At 40.1% G+C, this 15,534-nt stretch overlaps 1 protein-coding gene across 1 annotated transcript; it reads left to right on the top strand.

Annotated features, from left to right (window-relative positions):
* The first annotated feature begins 1,424 nt into the window (after nucleotides 1-1,424).
* On the top strand, nucleotides 1,425-13,665 carry RFC3 (replication factor C subunit 3). Its single transcript, XM_085320711.1, has 9 exons — nucleotides 1,425-1,596; nucleotides 2,474-2,611; nucleotides 3,624-3,691; nucleotides 6,481-6,578; nucleotides 8,124-8,305; nucleotides 8,542-8,678; nucleotides 8,782-8,880; nucleotides 10,749-10,818; nucleotides 12,478-13,665. Exons 1-9 carry the CDS (start codon nucleotides 1,510-1,512, stop codon nucleotides 12,667-12,669), a joined length of 1,071 nt encoding a protein of 356 aa, XP_085176837.1. The 5' UTR covers nucleotides 1,425-1,509; the 3' UTR covers nucleotides 12,670-13,665.
* Nucleotides 13,666-15,534: the final 1,869 nt, after the last annotated feature.

The raw sequence follows: 15,534 nt of genomic DNA on the forward strand, positions 1-15,534 counted from the left end.
TTGGTCAGAAATATAACTAACCAAAGACAAAGGAAAGTAAGCATTCGTGGTGAAATCCAGAGATGACTCTGGTGCTGAGAGGAGACAGCAGCCACACATAAGGATCACTGTACATACAAATTTTACATGTAGAAAAGGCAGCAACAAAATAGCCACTTTCTGTGGYGCTGAGTAGAACAAAGGGACTCAAAGGTAAGCACTGTGCAAGATAACTGCTGCAACAGCTTTCTCAAACGTGTAAGGACAGTGCTGACAAGCAGACCAGGGTGAATTCACTAATTCATGAATGCATATGACAGCAAGTAACATAACTATTTGAGATAAACAGATAGCATGTTACTAGTTGATGTGTTCTCTGTCTGCCCCCACTAGGTTTATGTGACCTTTAAGAGAAACTTGGATGGCTATGTTAATGAAGCTGTTACCTGCATTATAGCTGAGYGTGTAAATAAATGTGGACACAGAGCAAACACAATACAATTAGCCAAATAAATCTTTTATCCAAATGCATATTTTTCAAAAAAAAAAATTAAAATTACTGACATATCAGCCTCTTTATGTGTCTACCTACGCATTACTACTCTTAGAAATGTCTTGTATTTTCAATGTCATCATCTATGCACGATGCTCCATTTGTGTTACCACACAACGCATCAAAATAATTCTCTCCACGAAACGCACACTCTGTTTCTAATAGGGCCACACACACAGACGGGGGCTTGCAAATTCACAGTGCGAAACACAGGTTATGGGCAACCCACTGACCCACAACGGAGCTGCAACTCTGGGACTGCCAGGAGACAAAGAATCCCCAAGGCCCTGTGCTCTCCCGACACAGGAAACCGGCCTCCTTCCGCCGGCCGCCTGCACCGGTCGAGAGGCTGATGAACCGGTCACAGGCAGCCGGGGATGATCAGGTACCCCGGCAGGCGGCTTTTTTTGCCCGACTCCTCCGCTCCCTTCGCCCCAGCTCAGGCTCCTGGCCYGCCGCAGGGCGCTGCCGGGGCTCGCCCGGGCCTCGTCCCGCGCACCTGCCGGCGGCTGCGCGGCGGCATGTCCTGCCCTGGCCTGGCATGTCCAGGCTCCCGGCGCTGGCTGCTGTGCCCCGCTCCCCGCCATTCGTAGGAAACAGCTGCATGTGGTTGGTGAAAATAACGGGCTTGCTGCGAGGAGGTGATGTGAGCGAGCGCCATCACTTCTGTAAGCTGCATGCTGCAGCGCTTCACGGGCGCAGACCTCATGGGGCCCTTCCGTCATTTACAAATGAGTGAATAAGCCGACAAATAAATAAGAGCGCCGGGGGGCCGCGCAGGCGCGGGCGGCCGTTAGGGCAGCTCGGGGCCCTGCGCGGGAGGGGCGTAGCGCGGTTCCGCTCCCCGCGCGCGCCGCTGAGGTTTGTCCCTAGGCCGCCGCCGTACAGGAGCCGCGGGCTCCGCGGCGGGGCCTGCGCGCGCGCGCGCGCACCGGAGCTGCGGCGGGCGGGCGGCGCGCGCGCGCTTTTCAACCGCCATGAGCCTGTGGGCGGACAAGTACCGGCCCGGCTCCCTCGGCCGGCTGGACTACCACCGCGAGCAGGCCGCGCAGCTCCGCAACCTGGTGAGGGGCCGCCCGCCGCGCCCCCCGGCTCCCTGCTGCGCCCCGTCCCTGCCCGGCGGGCCCTGCGCGCCGCCGCTGCGGCCTGTGCCCCTTTCCCCGCTCCCCACGCCCGGCCCGGTCGGGGCCTGCTCCGCCCCGCGGCCCCTAGAGCTCTGCAGCGCGGTTGGCAGGCGGGAGCCTTCCCTCGGCTCCCGGAGAGCCTCCTCTTCCTCGGGAGGCCTCGCGCGCCCTTTTGCGAAGGAAAAGGGCGCAGGGAGATCACCGGCTGTTCTCCCCCCCTCTTCCCCCCCCCCCCCCGGGTTGAAGCGCATCTTGCGCTTCGCGCTGGTTAAGCTGAGCACGCCCGGTGTCTCAGGGAGCAGGAGGCGCTTGTTCACTCACGGGGAGGGGGTGACTTGCGGTGAACCGCTGGGAATAGAATTCGGGACTTTGGAATTGCTTGGATCTTATGCCCCCCCTCCCAAGGTGTGCTGGCTCCTCTTCAGGACGTGGATGCACACTCAGTTTATCTGATTTTTTGTTATCTCTGACTAGCGTAAACTCTGCTTGCAGGGTCTAGTCAAACATTTTCCAGCTTTTATTTAGCCTTTCCTGAAGTAAACTTGTAATTTGGTTTAAATATGTGTCGCCTATTACTTGTTTACCTAAACTGAGGACTTGTAACTGAAAGAGCAGTTTTTTTCTTCTAGTTTAAACTTTGTTTTGTGCCTTTTACAGTGTGTTTGTTGCAGCTGGCACTCTGGTGGCATGCTTKGTTTGGGTAAAATGAGTTAGCTTCATGTAAACTTGGGTGAGAAAGCAAGTATTGAGCCAGAGATGAATATTGTGTTACAACATATGGACAACATTGTTGTAACTAAGCTTGCTTTGTGTTCAGGTTCAGTGTGGTGACTTCCCTCATCTGCTCGTGTATGGACCATCAGGAGCTGGAAAAAAGACCAGAATAATGTGTTTGCTAAGGGAATTATATGGTGCAGGTGTGGAAAAACTGAGGATTGAACATCAGAGTATAACGGTAACATCTCCTCTTGACCTAAAGCATATGCTAATGTATTTCTATTGTGAAGCATGTGGATTTTTTTAACACAAATAAATATGGTGGTACTTCATGTTCAGTATCTTCAAGGTCATTTATGCAATTAATCAGACAGGTTTGGTTATTTGAACAAATACTTCTGCCAGATATTCTTGTTCCTTAGGTCCATGTGGTTCTTTTGGCTGGTTTGGACAATAGCATGCATAATAGATTAGCTCTCAATTAATAGAGTTTCTTTTGTCTATGAAGATAATCCTTGTTTTTCTATCATATACAAGTTATAATTTGTTTATTCATTCCCATAGTGACAACATCAACATTAAGAGAAAACCTAACTTAATTAAATGGTTAAGATCAAGGCAGGTGGAACTTGTTATTAAAAGGGATATATCTTCCACTCAAAATTGGTATTGTGGAAGGCTTAACCAGCAAGAAATTCTCAGTTGCTGTTCATAGGCCATCTAATGCTTATTTTTTAATTGTCAGCTATGGAATGAACATAATATTTGGGCTGGAAATATTTATCTGWTCAGACCAAAATTCAGAGGTGGCATGAATGTTGTTTTCCTTTAATCGAGTATAGACTTGTAGTCCTTTGCCAAGCAAAGTAGACAGCCTCTTCAGGCTTGCAAGGGAAAGTGTATTATTGGAAACAAAAACTTGTCTGCATGCTTTTTCCTCTAAGACAGAAAGGTTGGTCCTTTTCAATGATTCCAAAAATACRATTATGAAGTACAAAACTCTGTAATGATGACTGGAGTACATTGCGATAAGCAATATGTATTACCAATATATCATAATAGTTACTATTATTATTTTAAAGGCTGGATGATGCATTGGTATTTCTTTTCTCAGTATCTCAGTGATTGTCTGCTTTGTGAAAACTGCTGACTTGCCTGCTTCCTAGGCAGTTATAATCCTTAAGATCAATTTTTGCTTCTGACTTTTAGCACACTTTTTCTGAAATCCTATATACTTACTTCCTACATAGGCACCTTCTAAAAAGAAAATTGAAATTAGCACCATTGCAAGTAACTATCACCTTGAAGTAAACCCAAGGTAAGTGTAGAGTAAAAATGTCCTAACTTGAATTTATGCCATTAGTTACATTTTAACTAATTTCAAGTCAGGTTTATAAAGGCCCGATTGCACAAATTCTTGCTTGAACAAATTAGATAGAATTTCCAAATTTGGGCTGCAAATTAAGGCAGGGAGGGGATTTTTAATTGAGCAACTTCAGGTGAATGAAAATTGGATTTCTATATACTAAATAGAGTAATGATCTGTTTAAGTAGCCACATAAGCATGCAGTTGGTGAGGACTGGATATCAGAAACAATTATGGATTCCTAAATTCAGCCATTTAAGTTGAAATTGAAAACCTTTATTTGAACCAAGAACCTCAAATTATTTCTTCTCTAACAACTGAAAAAATAAAATGACTTGGAAATAACCTGTGACCGTTTTCATATAAAGAGTCTTGAGCACAAGAGCGCTTCCCACTCTCCCCCAAATGCTGGAAATCCTGTTATGAGGGAGGGCAGAYGTTGATATAAGTGTCAAGCTGTTACAGCTTGACAGTTTAAAATTGCTGGTGATAGTTTTCTGACTCAAGTACAAGAATTTACCTGAAACCCTTTCACATTACTTTAAATCACATGAGAGTACCTGTCATTCTACAGTGGTAGACTTTGTTTATGTTGGCTTTGCCTGAGTTGCATTTACAAGACAGTAATGTATATCCTGAAGTAACTTTTAGCTTTGTGCTTATTGTTAGTGGTTTTTTTCTCATGTTACTCTGTGCATTTTAGCAGCTRTTCTCATGTACCGTGTCTTCTTCAAAAACTATTTCTGTTGATGTCTATACTGATTAGTGCATATCTGTTGGTATTTTAATATGGCCCTAAACAAATAAAGCTTGAGACTTCTTTACTGGTAATGTGCCCTTTAGATATCTAATTTTGGTGACAACTCAGTTTTCTGCTCTGATAACCTTGTCTTCTAATACTCTATATAGAGTACTTGTAGCTTGAAATATATAAAATAACTATATCTTTAAATGTAAATGCCTAAAAGTATAGAATTGCTATTTCAGTTACTGCATAAAATATATTACTGAGTTCTGATTAAGAATTAGTATGTTGATTCACAGGCGTTGAGTGATCCAACTGTTTTCGTGTGTGTGTGTGACCAGACAGTGAACTTGTCTGTGTTACGATATTGTTTATCAGTATGGTCTGTGAATTCTGATTGAATTATAGTATTGTGAAATCAAACAGTACATCTTGAGTAACGTTGAATATAGTAAATGGCTAACAGGGAAAGGAAATTAACTTCTGGGAAGGAATAGGACTCTGCAGATATTAAAACTATTATAGTACTTTATTAGATAAAACTCTTTCCTCCACACTGTTCATCTGAGTTCTGGGGCATTACCTGCTGGTTACTTGATTTGCCTAGGTAATATTTTAGAATAGGTTTTCTTGGATAAGTGGTTAGCAAGAGAGTAGGGAACAACAAAAAATAAACGTATTTGTATGTAATTCTCTTTACTGTTTTCCTAGAATGTTCGATGCAGTTGCATAATATAAGGGGTAGTCTGCTCTTTCACTGTCAAATTACAACCCTGGGTGTTCTATTACTACAAGGAAACCTGTATCTTTAAATGCTAGAAGCTGTAGTTTAGTCACTTAAAACCCTGTTTCTAAAAGCTGTCCTAATTCATAAGCAGAACCAGCATTTTTTGCTCTAATCACTACTTCTCTCTTTGCTGGAAGACAGATCACTCAGACTGCAGCATCTACTCAGTCCCAGCATAGTCTGTACAGCAGGTTGTGGGCTATTGAACTAATAAGATGCTTCTGCCTGCTCTGCTGCCTTCCCCTTGTCAAGCATGGGGAAGGTCTGGTCAAGTGGTGACTTGAGCAAGACAGCCAAATGCCTTTSTCATTTGCTTGCCAGTGAAATGTTGCAGAGCTACTGCTGCCTCCGAAGGCTGTAGTCTGGGGAAGCTAAATGCTGTTCTCCCCCTCCCCCCCCGCCTTCAGTAATCTAACTTGTGATTTAGTGTCATTGGTTGTCAAACCTGAGCCAAGTTGATTTAGCTATTAACCTGAGGACTGAGAAGYTGTGCAGTGATACTGTAAGGAGTAGAGGAAGGAATGAGATSTCSTAGTATTATTCAATGATTTTYAGMMTCTTMKAAGAKKCTRAAACAAATCAGTCATCTGTGTTGTAATAGCACCTTGGTATCAGTCTTTCACTAATAATTTTTGATAACTTTGTGTCTGCCATTCAAGTTTACATTAAGCCTACAGGCTGTTCATAGTAAGATAGCTAGTTAAAGGAGGAAAGAAACCCAAAAACTAAAAACCCCTGTACSTTTACGTCCATCCATTTAGTGAGTCAGACATCCTACTGTTTGGTTAATTACATCCCAGCCAGGATCCTTTTAAGTGTCTGGCAAAAATGTTCCTGGTAACTGTCTTTGCCCAAATTGCAGGTGACATATTTTGAATGATCTTACTTCATACTAAAAAGCTAGAGTTTATTTTAAACAGTTAATAAAACAGTTTACTGTGGTTATTTCATTGCTTCCCAGCACTGTGCTGTTAGTCCTTCTGTGTTGGCATAAGATATGAGGATGTGTTTTTTTTTGTTTTTTTTTTTAATCGTATGAAGGTAAACTTGAACAACTTATGTGTGTGGAAGATGGGTGAAATCTACCCTCAACTTCTGAATTATTTTGTCATTTTTGTTTTAGTTAACTAAGGGGCTGCTTAGGTGGGTGCATTTTATATACAATGTAAAGCAACTTTAAAACAAATTTTATTTAAACTCATTGTACAGTGACGCTGGAAACAATGACCGTGTAGTAATCCAGGAGCTTTTGAAGACAGTAGCACAATCCCAACAGCTTGAGACAAGTACTCAAAGAGATTTTAAAGGTGAGTAAAAATAGTTAAAGCCAATCAAAATACTGAAGAAGATAGATACTGGTGCATTTCAGTGATTTCAGTTGCTTCTTTGTGGTATTTGTGCTTATGTGTCATACTTTATGGGCACGTATGAACTTTCCCAAACTAAACCACTTCTTGCAGTGGTGTGCAGCTGCTGTGGAAATATTTTGAGAGGTTAAGTACTCTGTATCAGTCTCTCGCATTGGTTTCTTAGGAARACTGGATGTAGTTGAATGAGTATGGCTGGGGATGGGGAGATTAGATTCCTGCTCTCCCTTTCCAGGCCTTCCTCTGAAATGCAATGTAACTAGGTTTAGTGAGCTATGGTAATATTTCACTTGCAAGATACTGAGGCTTAATAATAACCATAATAATCTTATAGTGAATGTGTAAGCAGGTGTTAGTTGTCCATTTGTAGGGATTTTGGGGATGATGACTTTCAGCAGAAAGTTCAGAAGCATTTTATTTATAACATAGAGAAGGAAACTGGGTAAGAAAATGAAGGCAGTGTTCTTCAGGTTTTCCAAGACACATGCTGTTACAACTTTTTTTTTGCCATGGCTAAAATGAAAGCAAAACTAGAGCTACTTTACAAGAGCTTGAAGGAGAGAAAGAAAATTATTTGAAGGTTGTCTTGGATTTGGTACTTCATTTTATTTTCCTCAGTTTTCAGGAAATACTACATTTCATTGAAGTTGCTAGACTGTCTTTGGGTTCTACCAGATATTGAAGTATATATGCCTACAGCTGTAGTCATACCATGCACCTTCTTGAAGTGTCTGATAAGTTGACTAACCCCCTTTAGGCTGCAAATATAACCAGAAGAGAAATGGGAGAAAAGCAATGGACTGACTTGTTCCTTCAGATTGTTCTTAATTGGCAATGCAGAATACTGAAATGAGCCATCTCTGAACTGCCTGTGGAGGAGCCTGCAGAAGATAGCTAGTTAGGTTACCTGCTTCACATATTCTGTAACTAAATACCTCTCCCCTTGCCTCCTGTAGAAGACCATGGAAAGGACCATGGACCTTCTCCTCCCTCCCCCAACCATCATAACAAGACAGCTTTCTACATCTGCTTTGTTAAACTAAGACATGTGCTTCTAAAAATAAAATGTATTGAGGGCAGTCTTCAAGAAATCGTGCTTCTTTATATGTTCTTACGCCATAAATTCTTTTGCTTTTCTTTCTTAACTAGCACAACTTTTCTAAAGGGATTTTATCAGAGTGAAAGTTTCTTATATACCTGGATTCTCTCTTGGCACTAAAGTGTTGTGGGCTGCAGAATGTCAAGAAACTGGTGTTCTGCTAAATGAACCATTATGAAGACCTGAGTACTTAAATGAAATGGACCAGCCCATTATACAGTGAAAAAGGAATGTAGGTCATCTTAATCTTACTGTTTTCCTGTCTGTGGGACTGTGCTGCCTCTTGCTTATTTTATCGTTCATTTTGGTATTCTCACACATCAAAGTATGCATTTTATTAGAGAGATTTGATCTTTTAAAAAGTGCTTTTTTTAACTGTTTTTCAGTGGTACTGTTAACAGAGGTGGACAAACTCACTAAAGATGCTCAGCACGCTTTGCGAAGAACAATGGAAAAGTACATGGCCACCTGCAGGTTGATCCTGTGCTGCAATTCCATGTCAAAAATTATTGCACCTATTCAAAGCAGATGCCTGGCCATCCGAGTGCCTGCTCCCAGCACGGAAGATGTAGGTGAAACAAAGTTCTTTAAAACTTTTTACCAGATACCTTCTTGCTGTGGACTAATGAATTATTTCACTTGCACAAAGTGGCCTAACTTTTCTTTGTGGTGGCTGACTTACCAAGCACGTCTCATGACAGACTAGTCCATCTCTGGTGCAGAAGTGTTTTTAAACTGGAAAATCTGTGGGTGCCAAGCTGTCTGCTGAATGTTAGCTATACTGCTGTGCTGTTTCCTGTYTAGATCTGTCATGTGCTGTCCACTGTGTGTAAGAAGGAAGGCCTGACTCTCCCTCAGGAACTGGCTCAGAGGCTTGCAGAGAAGTCTGGCAGGAATCTTCGGAAAGCATTGCTTATGTGCGAGTCCTGCAGAGTACAGCAGTAAGTCACTACTAAAAATTAATGCAGATCATACTCTTGGATGGATAAATGAATTTACCTGTGAGTCATTGCTAGAAAAGGTGACAGTTTTCTTCTTACGTAGGTATCCTTTCACTCCTGATCAAGATATTCCTGAGATGGACTGGGAGGTATATTTGAGAGAAACTGCAAATGCTATTGTCAGTCAACAGACACCACAGAGGTATATGGATATATTTGCCTGTTTCTGTGAACCTGTGAACTATGTTATTTTGGAGTACTCTTGAGCCTAAAAAATGTTCTATTTAAAAACGTAATATCTTTACTTCAGTTACCTGTAGTTTTCGGCTGGTACTTTGCAGCCGAAAGAGCTGAGCTTTAAAGCTACCAGAGGAGACTGGATGAGCTTCAAGCACTAATACAATTAGCTTATGTCAGAGAACAAGTACGTCCTCCTTTAGAGCATAATCAGTGGGGTTGTGTGTTTCTCTGTTTTGTGATGTGTGTTCCCTTCCCCCCCTTTGCTGTAAGTACTGATCAGGAAATCTGGAATTCCATGCTATGTCAAGAGACATATATTTAAGATATTAAATACTGTTGCACATGCTGTTTTTATAAGCAAGTGAAAGAGATTTGGTCTACACAAAASTACTTTGAGGATGGGGGATAAAAATCAGGTTGAAAGGCTATACTGGGAAAATATTTACCAATGGCATGTTGTCAGTGTAGAAGAGTGCATCTGGGGTGCCTCATACACTTGCCCTGAGCTAACTCAGCCTGATATTTTCATTACTGATTTATGTGGKGAATTAAAACATTTTTAAATAATTTATCATGATACAAAGCTAGGTAGGACTTCAGTTAGGTTGGAAGATGACTGAAATTCACAATGCTTTCAGAATTTGGGAAATCTTAGGAAAAAAATCATTGTTGTATTTTGATACAAAGAATCAAATGCATGTTGAAGAATTGATTAGTAGGAGTTTGACAAAGTAAACTAAGGTTTTTAGTTGAATACAAGTTGAATATGAGACAGTGTTATGTATTTGTAATCTACCAAGTTTGCTCTCTGTGCAAGATTAGACATACAGCCTGTATGACAGTGGTGAAAGTCTCTGCTGTTTATACAGCATTAGTAAGGCTTCTCTTGAAATGCTATATCTGATTGAGTGTTGCACTGAGATGTCTTAGGCAAACTGAGAGAATCTGGAGGTGACTGCCAAAAAGCAGTTCTAGAGAATGTGACCTGTATGGAAGGAATGAGATTTAACCTAAAAGGAACAGAATGAGAAGCATAGAGAGAGATTTGGAGAGGAAAGGAATAACTTTTTTCATGTCCATAGTGCAGAAGATGCAGAAATAATGAGCTCAAATTGCAGGAAAGTTTAAATTGGATAAAAGTCTTGGCAACAATGGAGTGCCTTAAGCATAAGTAGATGKCCCTTCTAAGTCTCTTTCAACATGTTTGTTTACCTCAGGTTCAGTGGTTAAATCTGAAGGCTTTTTGGTCTCTTTTGCTCTAATTATGAGCTATCAGCTTCTCTGCCACTTCTTTAGACCATATGGCATGTTTTGCAGTTTTTTTTTTTGATTCTGTTTCACTATCTCTTTTTCTTTCTAGCATGGTGGGAGAACTCCCTTTATTAGTTCATCTCAGCCTGTTCTTTGTATATATGAGGAGTCATTTACTGTATTTAAATTAAATTCTTGTAGCCTGTGATGACGTCCTGATACCAAAAGTCGAGAATTGACAATTGCATCGTTTTCTGCCATGTTATCATCCTGACTGTGCTTGTAGACAATGAGGATGGAAAAACAACTTAAATGGATCTGTTGACTTTAATCATTTTTGTGCTAACTTCTCACAATTCTTGGGCATGAACAGTAAGAATTTGAGATGAAGAAGAATTAGGGGGGCAAGCCAGAGACCGATACTAGTGGCTCTGTAGCTTCTAGATTAACTGAAACCAYAATAGCTATAGTATATTTAACTTATGGCCTTCCATTCAAAATGATAAGATATGTAGCATATGAATTAAACCAAAAGCATCACACAAATCAGTTTAATTTTTTTTGGTGACTTTCGAACAGGCTTTTAGAGGTTCGTGGACGGCTTTATGAACTCCTAACACACTGCATTCCTCCTGAGATCATTATGAAGGTAATTCAGCTATTACTTGGCTTTTAATGAGTTATAGATATTAAGCGTATGACAATATCAACTTGAGATTAAAAAAAAAAGACATATAAAAACCTTTCTTCAGTGTTTGGGTGATTTTTATGTTCTTTCCAAATAGGCTTGAATGAACCCACAGTGCTTTTCTGTTTTCCTCTACTTAGAGTAACCTAAACAGCTCAGGTTTACTTTGAAGCAGCAGCTGAAGTTAAGACCTTGTTCCTTCAGACACTGATACCTGGCATTAAGTATTTGGGTCTTCAGTGGATCTACTGGGTGCTTAATTATGCTTAGATCTAAATATATTTTGGGCCATGGCTTTGAACTGTGTGGACTTTAGGAATGGGAAAATTCTATTCCCTAATTTGGAAAATGTCTTACATGTTTTATCACAGGCTTCCTTGTCCGCACCTCTGAATGGCTAGCTAAAAACTTGTTCTGTCATCTCCAACAGTATCGTCGTAGCTGCAAACAAAGTCTCAGGCCATAGTCTGAGATATGCTTTATTTATTTATTTTTTTTAAGTAAGTTTTGTTTATAAGTTTGATATTTGCTATGTCATATTAGAAAGGTTCTGTGAAGGAGAAGCTAGAGCAGCACGTGTCTTCCAAGAGAGAAATGAACTTGGGAGAAGTAAACAAATGATATGTATGTTTTTATTTTAGGCAGGCTAAAAAGATACTGAAGAAAACTGTAGTGGAACTACAACTGCAACTCTCCTCAAATGGAGACTGCTATGATGCATAATTACAAGATAATAAATTTCTTGTCGCATTAACTGACTTCTACTTTGTGAGCTTCTGTAGTTAGACTTTTTTTTTTTTTTTTTTAAATCTTCTTTGCTCACAGTGGGTTAGTGGATTCAGCCTTGCCTTGTTTGAAGACTTTAGTATTCAGGATAAAGGTGAATGTTCTTTACCCACTTCCTCTTTATAAACTTGAAATGTTCTTGACCTACTTCTCCCTAAATCCTGGCTGTTTCAGTAGGAGTAGATTTGAAATGACTTTATCCCTGTCTTGGATCTAAAATAGCAAGTCTTGGTTTTGGAGTTTTTTTTTGTTTTGTTTTTTGGTTTTTTTTGTAATGAGTGAAATATAAAGTATATTGTGTCTGTATGTATATATGCACACATGTACATATAATTTGTTTCCTTGTTATTTAGTAGTAAGCTATTTATTTCTACTTGTGCTCAGTGCTGTTGTGATAGAGAGTAAGTAATATTACTACCCTTGCTTCCTGTTCAAAGTCTCTTCAGGGCTATGTGCCTACATGCAGTAGAGGTTGTAACATGTGGTGATAAAGGTTAATTAATTTGCTTTATTAAGGCAGAAGTAGTTCAATTACGTGTGTCTTTTTCTTTTTTTTTCCTCTCTCATCTGAGAATACAACAGGTAACTCTTGTTTTGACCTAAGGAATTTATCCTGAAAGAAACTTCTGAAGATTCAAAATTCTGTAAATGTAGTTCTGTCAGATAAATGGTGTGATAATTCTTGAACTTCTTTTCTGTTCAATTCTTGAGCAAGCTTGAGTGAGCTGAAATTCATGCTGATGATTCTTGCTTAACTGTTTTGAGAAAAATAACTTTATMTTTTTATCAAAAGTATATATTTTTTCCAACACTGTCCTGTTTTTTCCCTTCTAGGGCCTTCTGTCAGAACTTCTACATAACTGTGATGGACAATTGAAAGGAGAAGTTGCACAGATGGCAGCCTTCTATGAACACCGTCTGCAATTGGGCAGCAAAGCCATTTATCATTTAGAAGCATTTGTCGCAAAATTTATGGCAATTTACAAGAAGTTTATGGAGGACGGGCTAGAAGACATGATGTTCTAACACTGATGCCCAAAGTTGTATAAGTAAGCTGTGTTATGCTAACGTCTTTGCTAAAAACATGGCCCACATGCATCAGTCACACACAAGTAGGCCTTGAAAGTCAAATGTTTTATCTTGTCATTAGTATAAAACACAGTGAACAGTGTTTGCTCAGCTTTAGAAACAAGATGAATTGTTTCTAAGTGCAGCAAATTAATCTTTAGATCTGAGGAAAATGTGTTAGCCTTTATGTGCTAGCTTTTCAGAAGGACGAGAAGTTGCTTTGGAAGATGTATAAGATCATAGTCTGTTTGCAGGATTTCTTAATTGACGTTAAGAAACAACATGTACACTGCGTGCTGGCCTTTTGATTGCTTAAGGGTAAGGCTGCAAGCAAAAGATGTATTTTGAATGTTGTGGTAAGTTCCATTGTGAGCATTTATGTTCTGCCTGCTTGTTTATGTATCTCCTTGTTTGAATTTTTTTTTAACCTAGGTGTCTGAGTTTCTTTGCAACAATGTATGTTTTCAGAGTGCTGACACCAAATCTTTTTTGAGTCTTGTTTGCAAGAGGTTGCACTGAAATTGTAGATGAGTCATACTTTTATATTACTTATAAATCAGTTTGACATGATAGAATTTTTTTTTTATTTAGAAGAAATATACCCCTACAAATCAAGGCAACTTCTCAGCTGACACTTCCATGTTCATCTCAATATACATAGTGCTGTTTATGTAAAGACTTTCTTACTGTGTCTTAAAACTTTTAAAACCTCTTTTACACTTCATTTTTAAGAGATGAAGAGTACTTCTTAAGGGTAGCAGAATAAATTATTAAGGAGTAGGAACAAAAAYGAAGCACCAAGTGTTAACCTAATCAAAGATGTAGTGTAAACTAGGTATGTGTATTTGTTTACTTTGATACAGACTGGCTTTCAGAAAGGTGGGATGCACTTACCGCTGGTGTGAATCTTCAAAGAGCTATTGAAATAAAGAACCTACATCAATTTAGGCTGCATATCTTCTGCATGTTGTGTGTATGTACTTACTGTGTTACCCTAGAAAAGTTCAAATTGATGCCATTTCTCACTTTCACTGCACTAGTTTAGACTGTTACATAGTCTCTTTTCTAATTGAATTTGAATTCCCAACTCTCTCCCTCCTCCCCTCCCCCCACCCCAGCAGGAATAGGTCCAAGTATTTGAGGATTTTGAATCAGAGCTAGTTCACACATAATGATACTTATTTGTGATCTAGGGGCTTGTCTTCAGTAATTGATATGGAAGGAACCTCACTAATTAGTAATAACTTCTCATTCTTCTGTAACTTTTAAAAGGCAGCATGAATCCTTCTCAAAGAGCTAGTGTCATTCCTATTTTCTTTGGAACTTTACCATCTGTAGGTTGTTAATGCACAGCTTGCCTTCAGATTCATTCTCAAAGAAAACCAGCACTGGCCCGCTTCATGCGCTAACTAATTAGTAAGAAGACATTCTCATAGCCTCTCCCTGACCTTCTTTATTTCAGCTGGTCTTGAAATTGAAGTCTAGAAGATGAATTTTCTCTCCCATCTTCCCTTCCCTCCTCAAATCCACAGAACTGTTAGTTTGTCAGAGCGCAAGTGTCTTGTTGACTGTCAATGATCTTGAAAATTATTTTATCAGCAGAGTCAATTCTGAAGCAGATTAACTTAGTAGAGTCAATATAGTGGAAATGAATGCTTAAATTGCTTTCCATTACAAGAAAGAGCACAAGAATGGCAAAGAGGAGCGTAAGTACAAGTTGCCTGCTGTTTCAGGAGCCTGGCCCATCTACTTGTTTTTAAAAGCCAAATAAAATATTTCACCTTTTGCCTGTTATAAGCAGGGAATGTGATGATAGTASGTGACAGTCTTTGCCCATTATTTCTTTTAATCAGCTATCCCTGGAATGAGGGCCAGGGAGCGGATMTGAGAAGCATCCTGGACTACTGGAAAGCTTCACAAAAACTGCCTGTGTCTGTCTCTGGCCTGCTCTCCAAGAGTTATAGCACCTTTCTGCTCTCCTTCACTTCTCTATCTTGTTTCAGTTCTGTCACTCGTGGTTTAACACCATGCTCTGTGAACCATTATTGTTCTCATAGCTGAAGCATCTGAGTTCAGTGGATGGTGAAGCATTATTTTCCTGTATGGGAATTTATATAGGAGAAAGAGCATGTGCATATGGATTTATGAAATGCAATTCGGATATGCAAGGACAGTATTGATGTGGAGGATAGAGAGGCAGGAACAAGATCATAAGTTTGTCAATTGGAGGGGATTACTGTTGAAAAGATCTCAGCTGCTTTGTCTAGGAAACTAAACACCCCACATAAATCTCTCTGTGGAGATGTTCTTACTGTCTCTTTTTGAACTATTTCATTTTTATGGTGCTCTTCCTCAGCTGAATCAAGATCAATCTGAGATGGAAAAATGAGGTAATGATCAGGCATTGTGGATACATGAAATGACTATCAGTGTTCCAGAAAGCAATCATTTCCTTCTGTTAATGATATTATCCTGCTCCTGCCTCTTCATCTTTTCAGTGTGGAACACTGAAAACAAACAAAAACACACAAACTTAAATCCCTGGGGATTCTCTTACRTGTCTGCACACACCTCCTCCTTCCTACAGAAATTCTTAAGGGAAGAATTGCCTTAGTATCCATCATGTTCATTAACTGTTGTACTTCTGGGTGATGCCTCCTTAGAGGCTAGCCTTCTTAGATGCTGCTTTCTTTTGGCCAGCTCTGTGCTTACCACTTGCTTTGGCAGTGTGGAGCAGAACTGAGTGCCTGGGCCATGCTGGAGGAAGCAGTGGCTGGTAAYAGCTTATTCCTCATGTTGTGCATTGAGAGATGGATATGATAG

Source organism: Rhea americana, unplaced genomic scaffold, assembly GCF_003343005.1.
Source record: "Rhea americana isolate MKP2758 unplaced genomic scaffold, rheAme1 scaffold_65, whole genome shotgun sequence".
Lineage (NCBI taxonomy): Eukaryota > Metazoa > Chordata > Aves > Rheiformes > Rheidae > Rhea > Rhea americana.

Excerpts from the sequence above, each read along its gene's own strand:
- RFC3 (XM_085320711.1), top strand. The coding sequence starts at position 1,510 with ATGAGCCTGTGGGCGGACAAGTACCGGCCCGGCTCCCTCGGCCGGCTG. Across the intron at positions 2,612-3,623 it reads TTGAACATCAGAGTATAACG|GCACCTTCTAAAAAGAAAAT; the intron begins GTAACATCTCCT and ends CTTCCTACATAG. Across the intron at positions 6,579-8,123 it reads TACTCAAAGAGATTTTAAAG|TGGTACTGTTAACAGAGGTG; the intron begins GTGAGTAAAAAT and ends ACTGTTTTTCAG.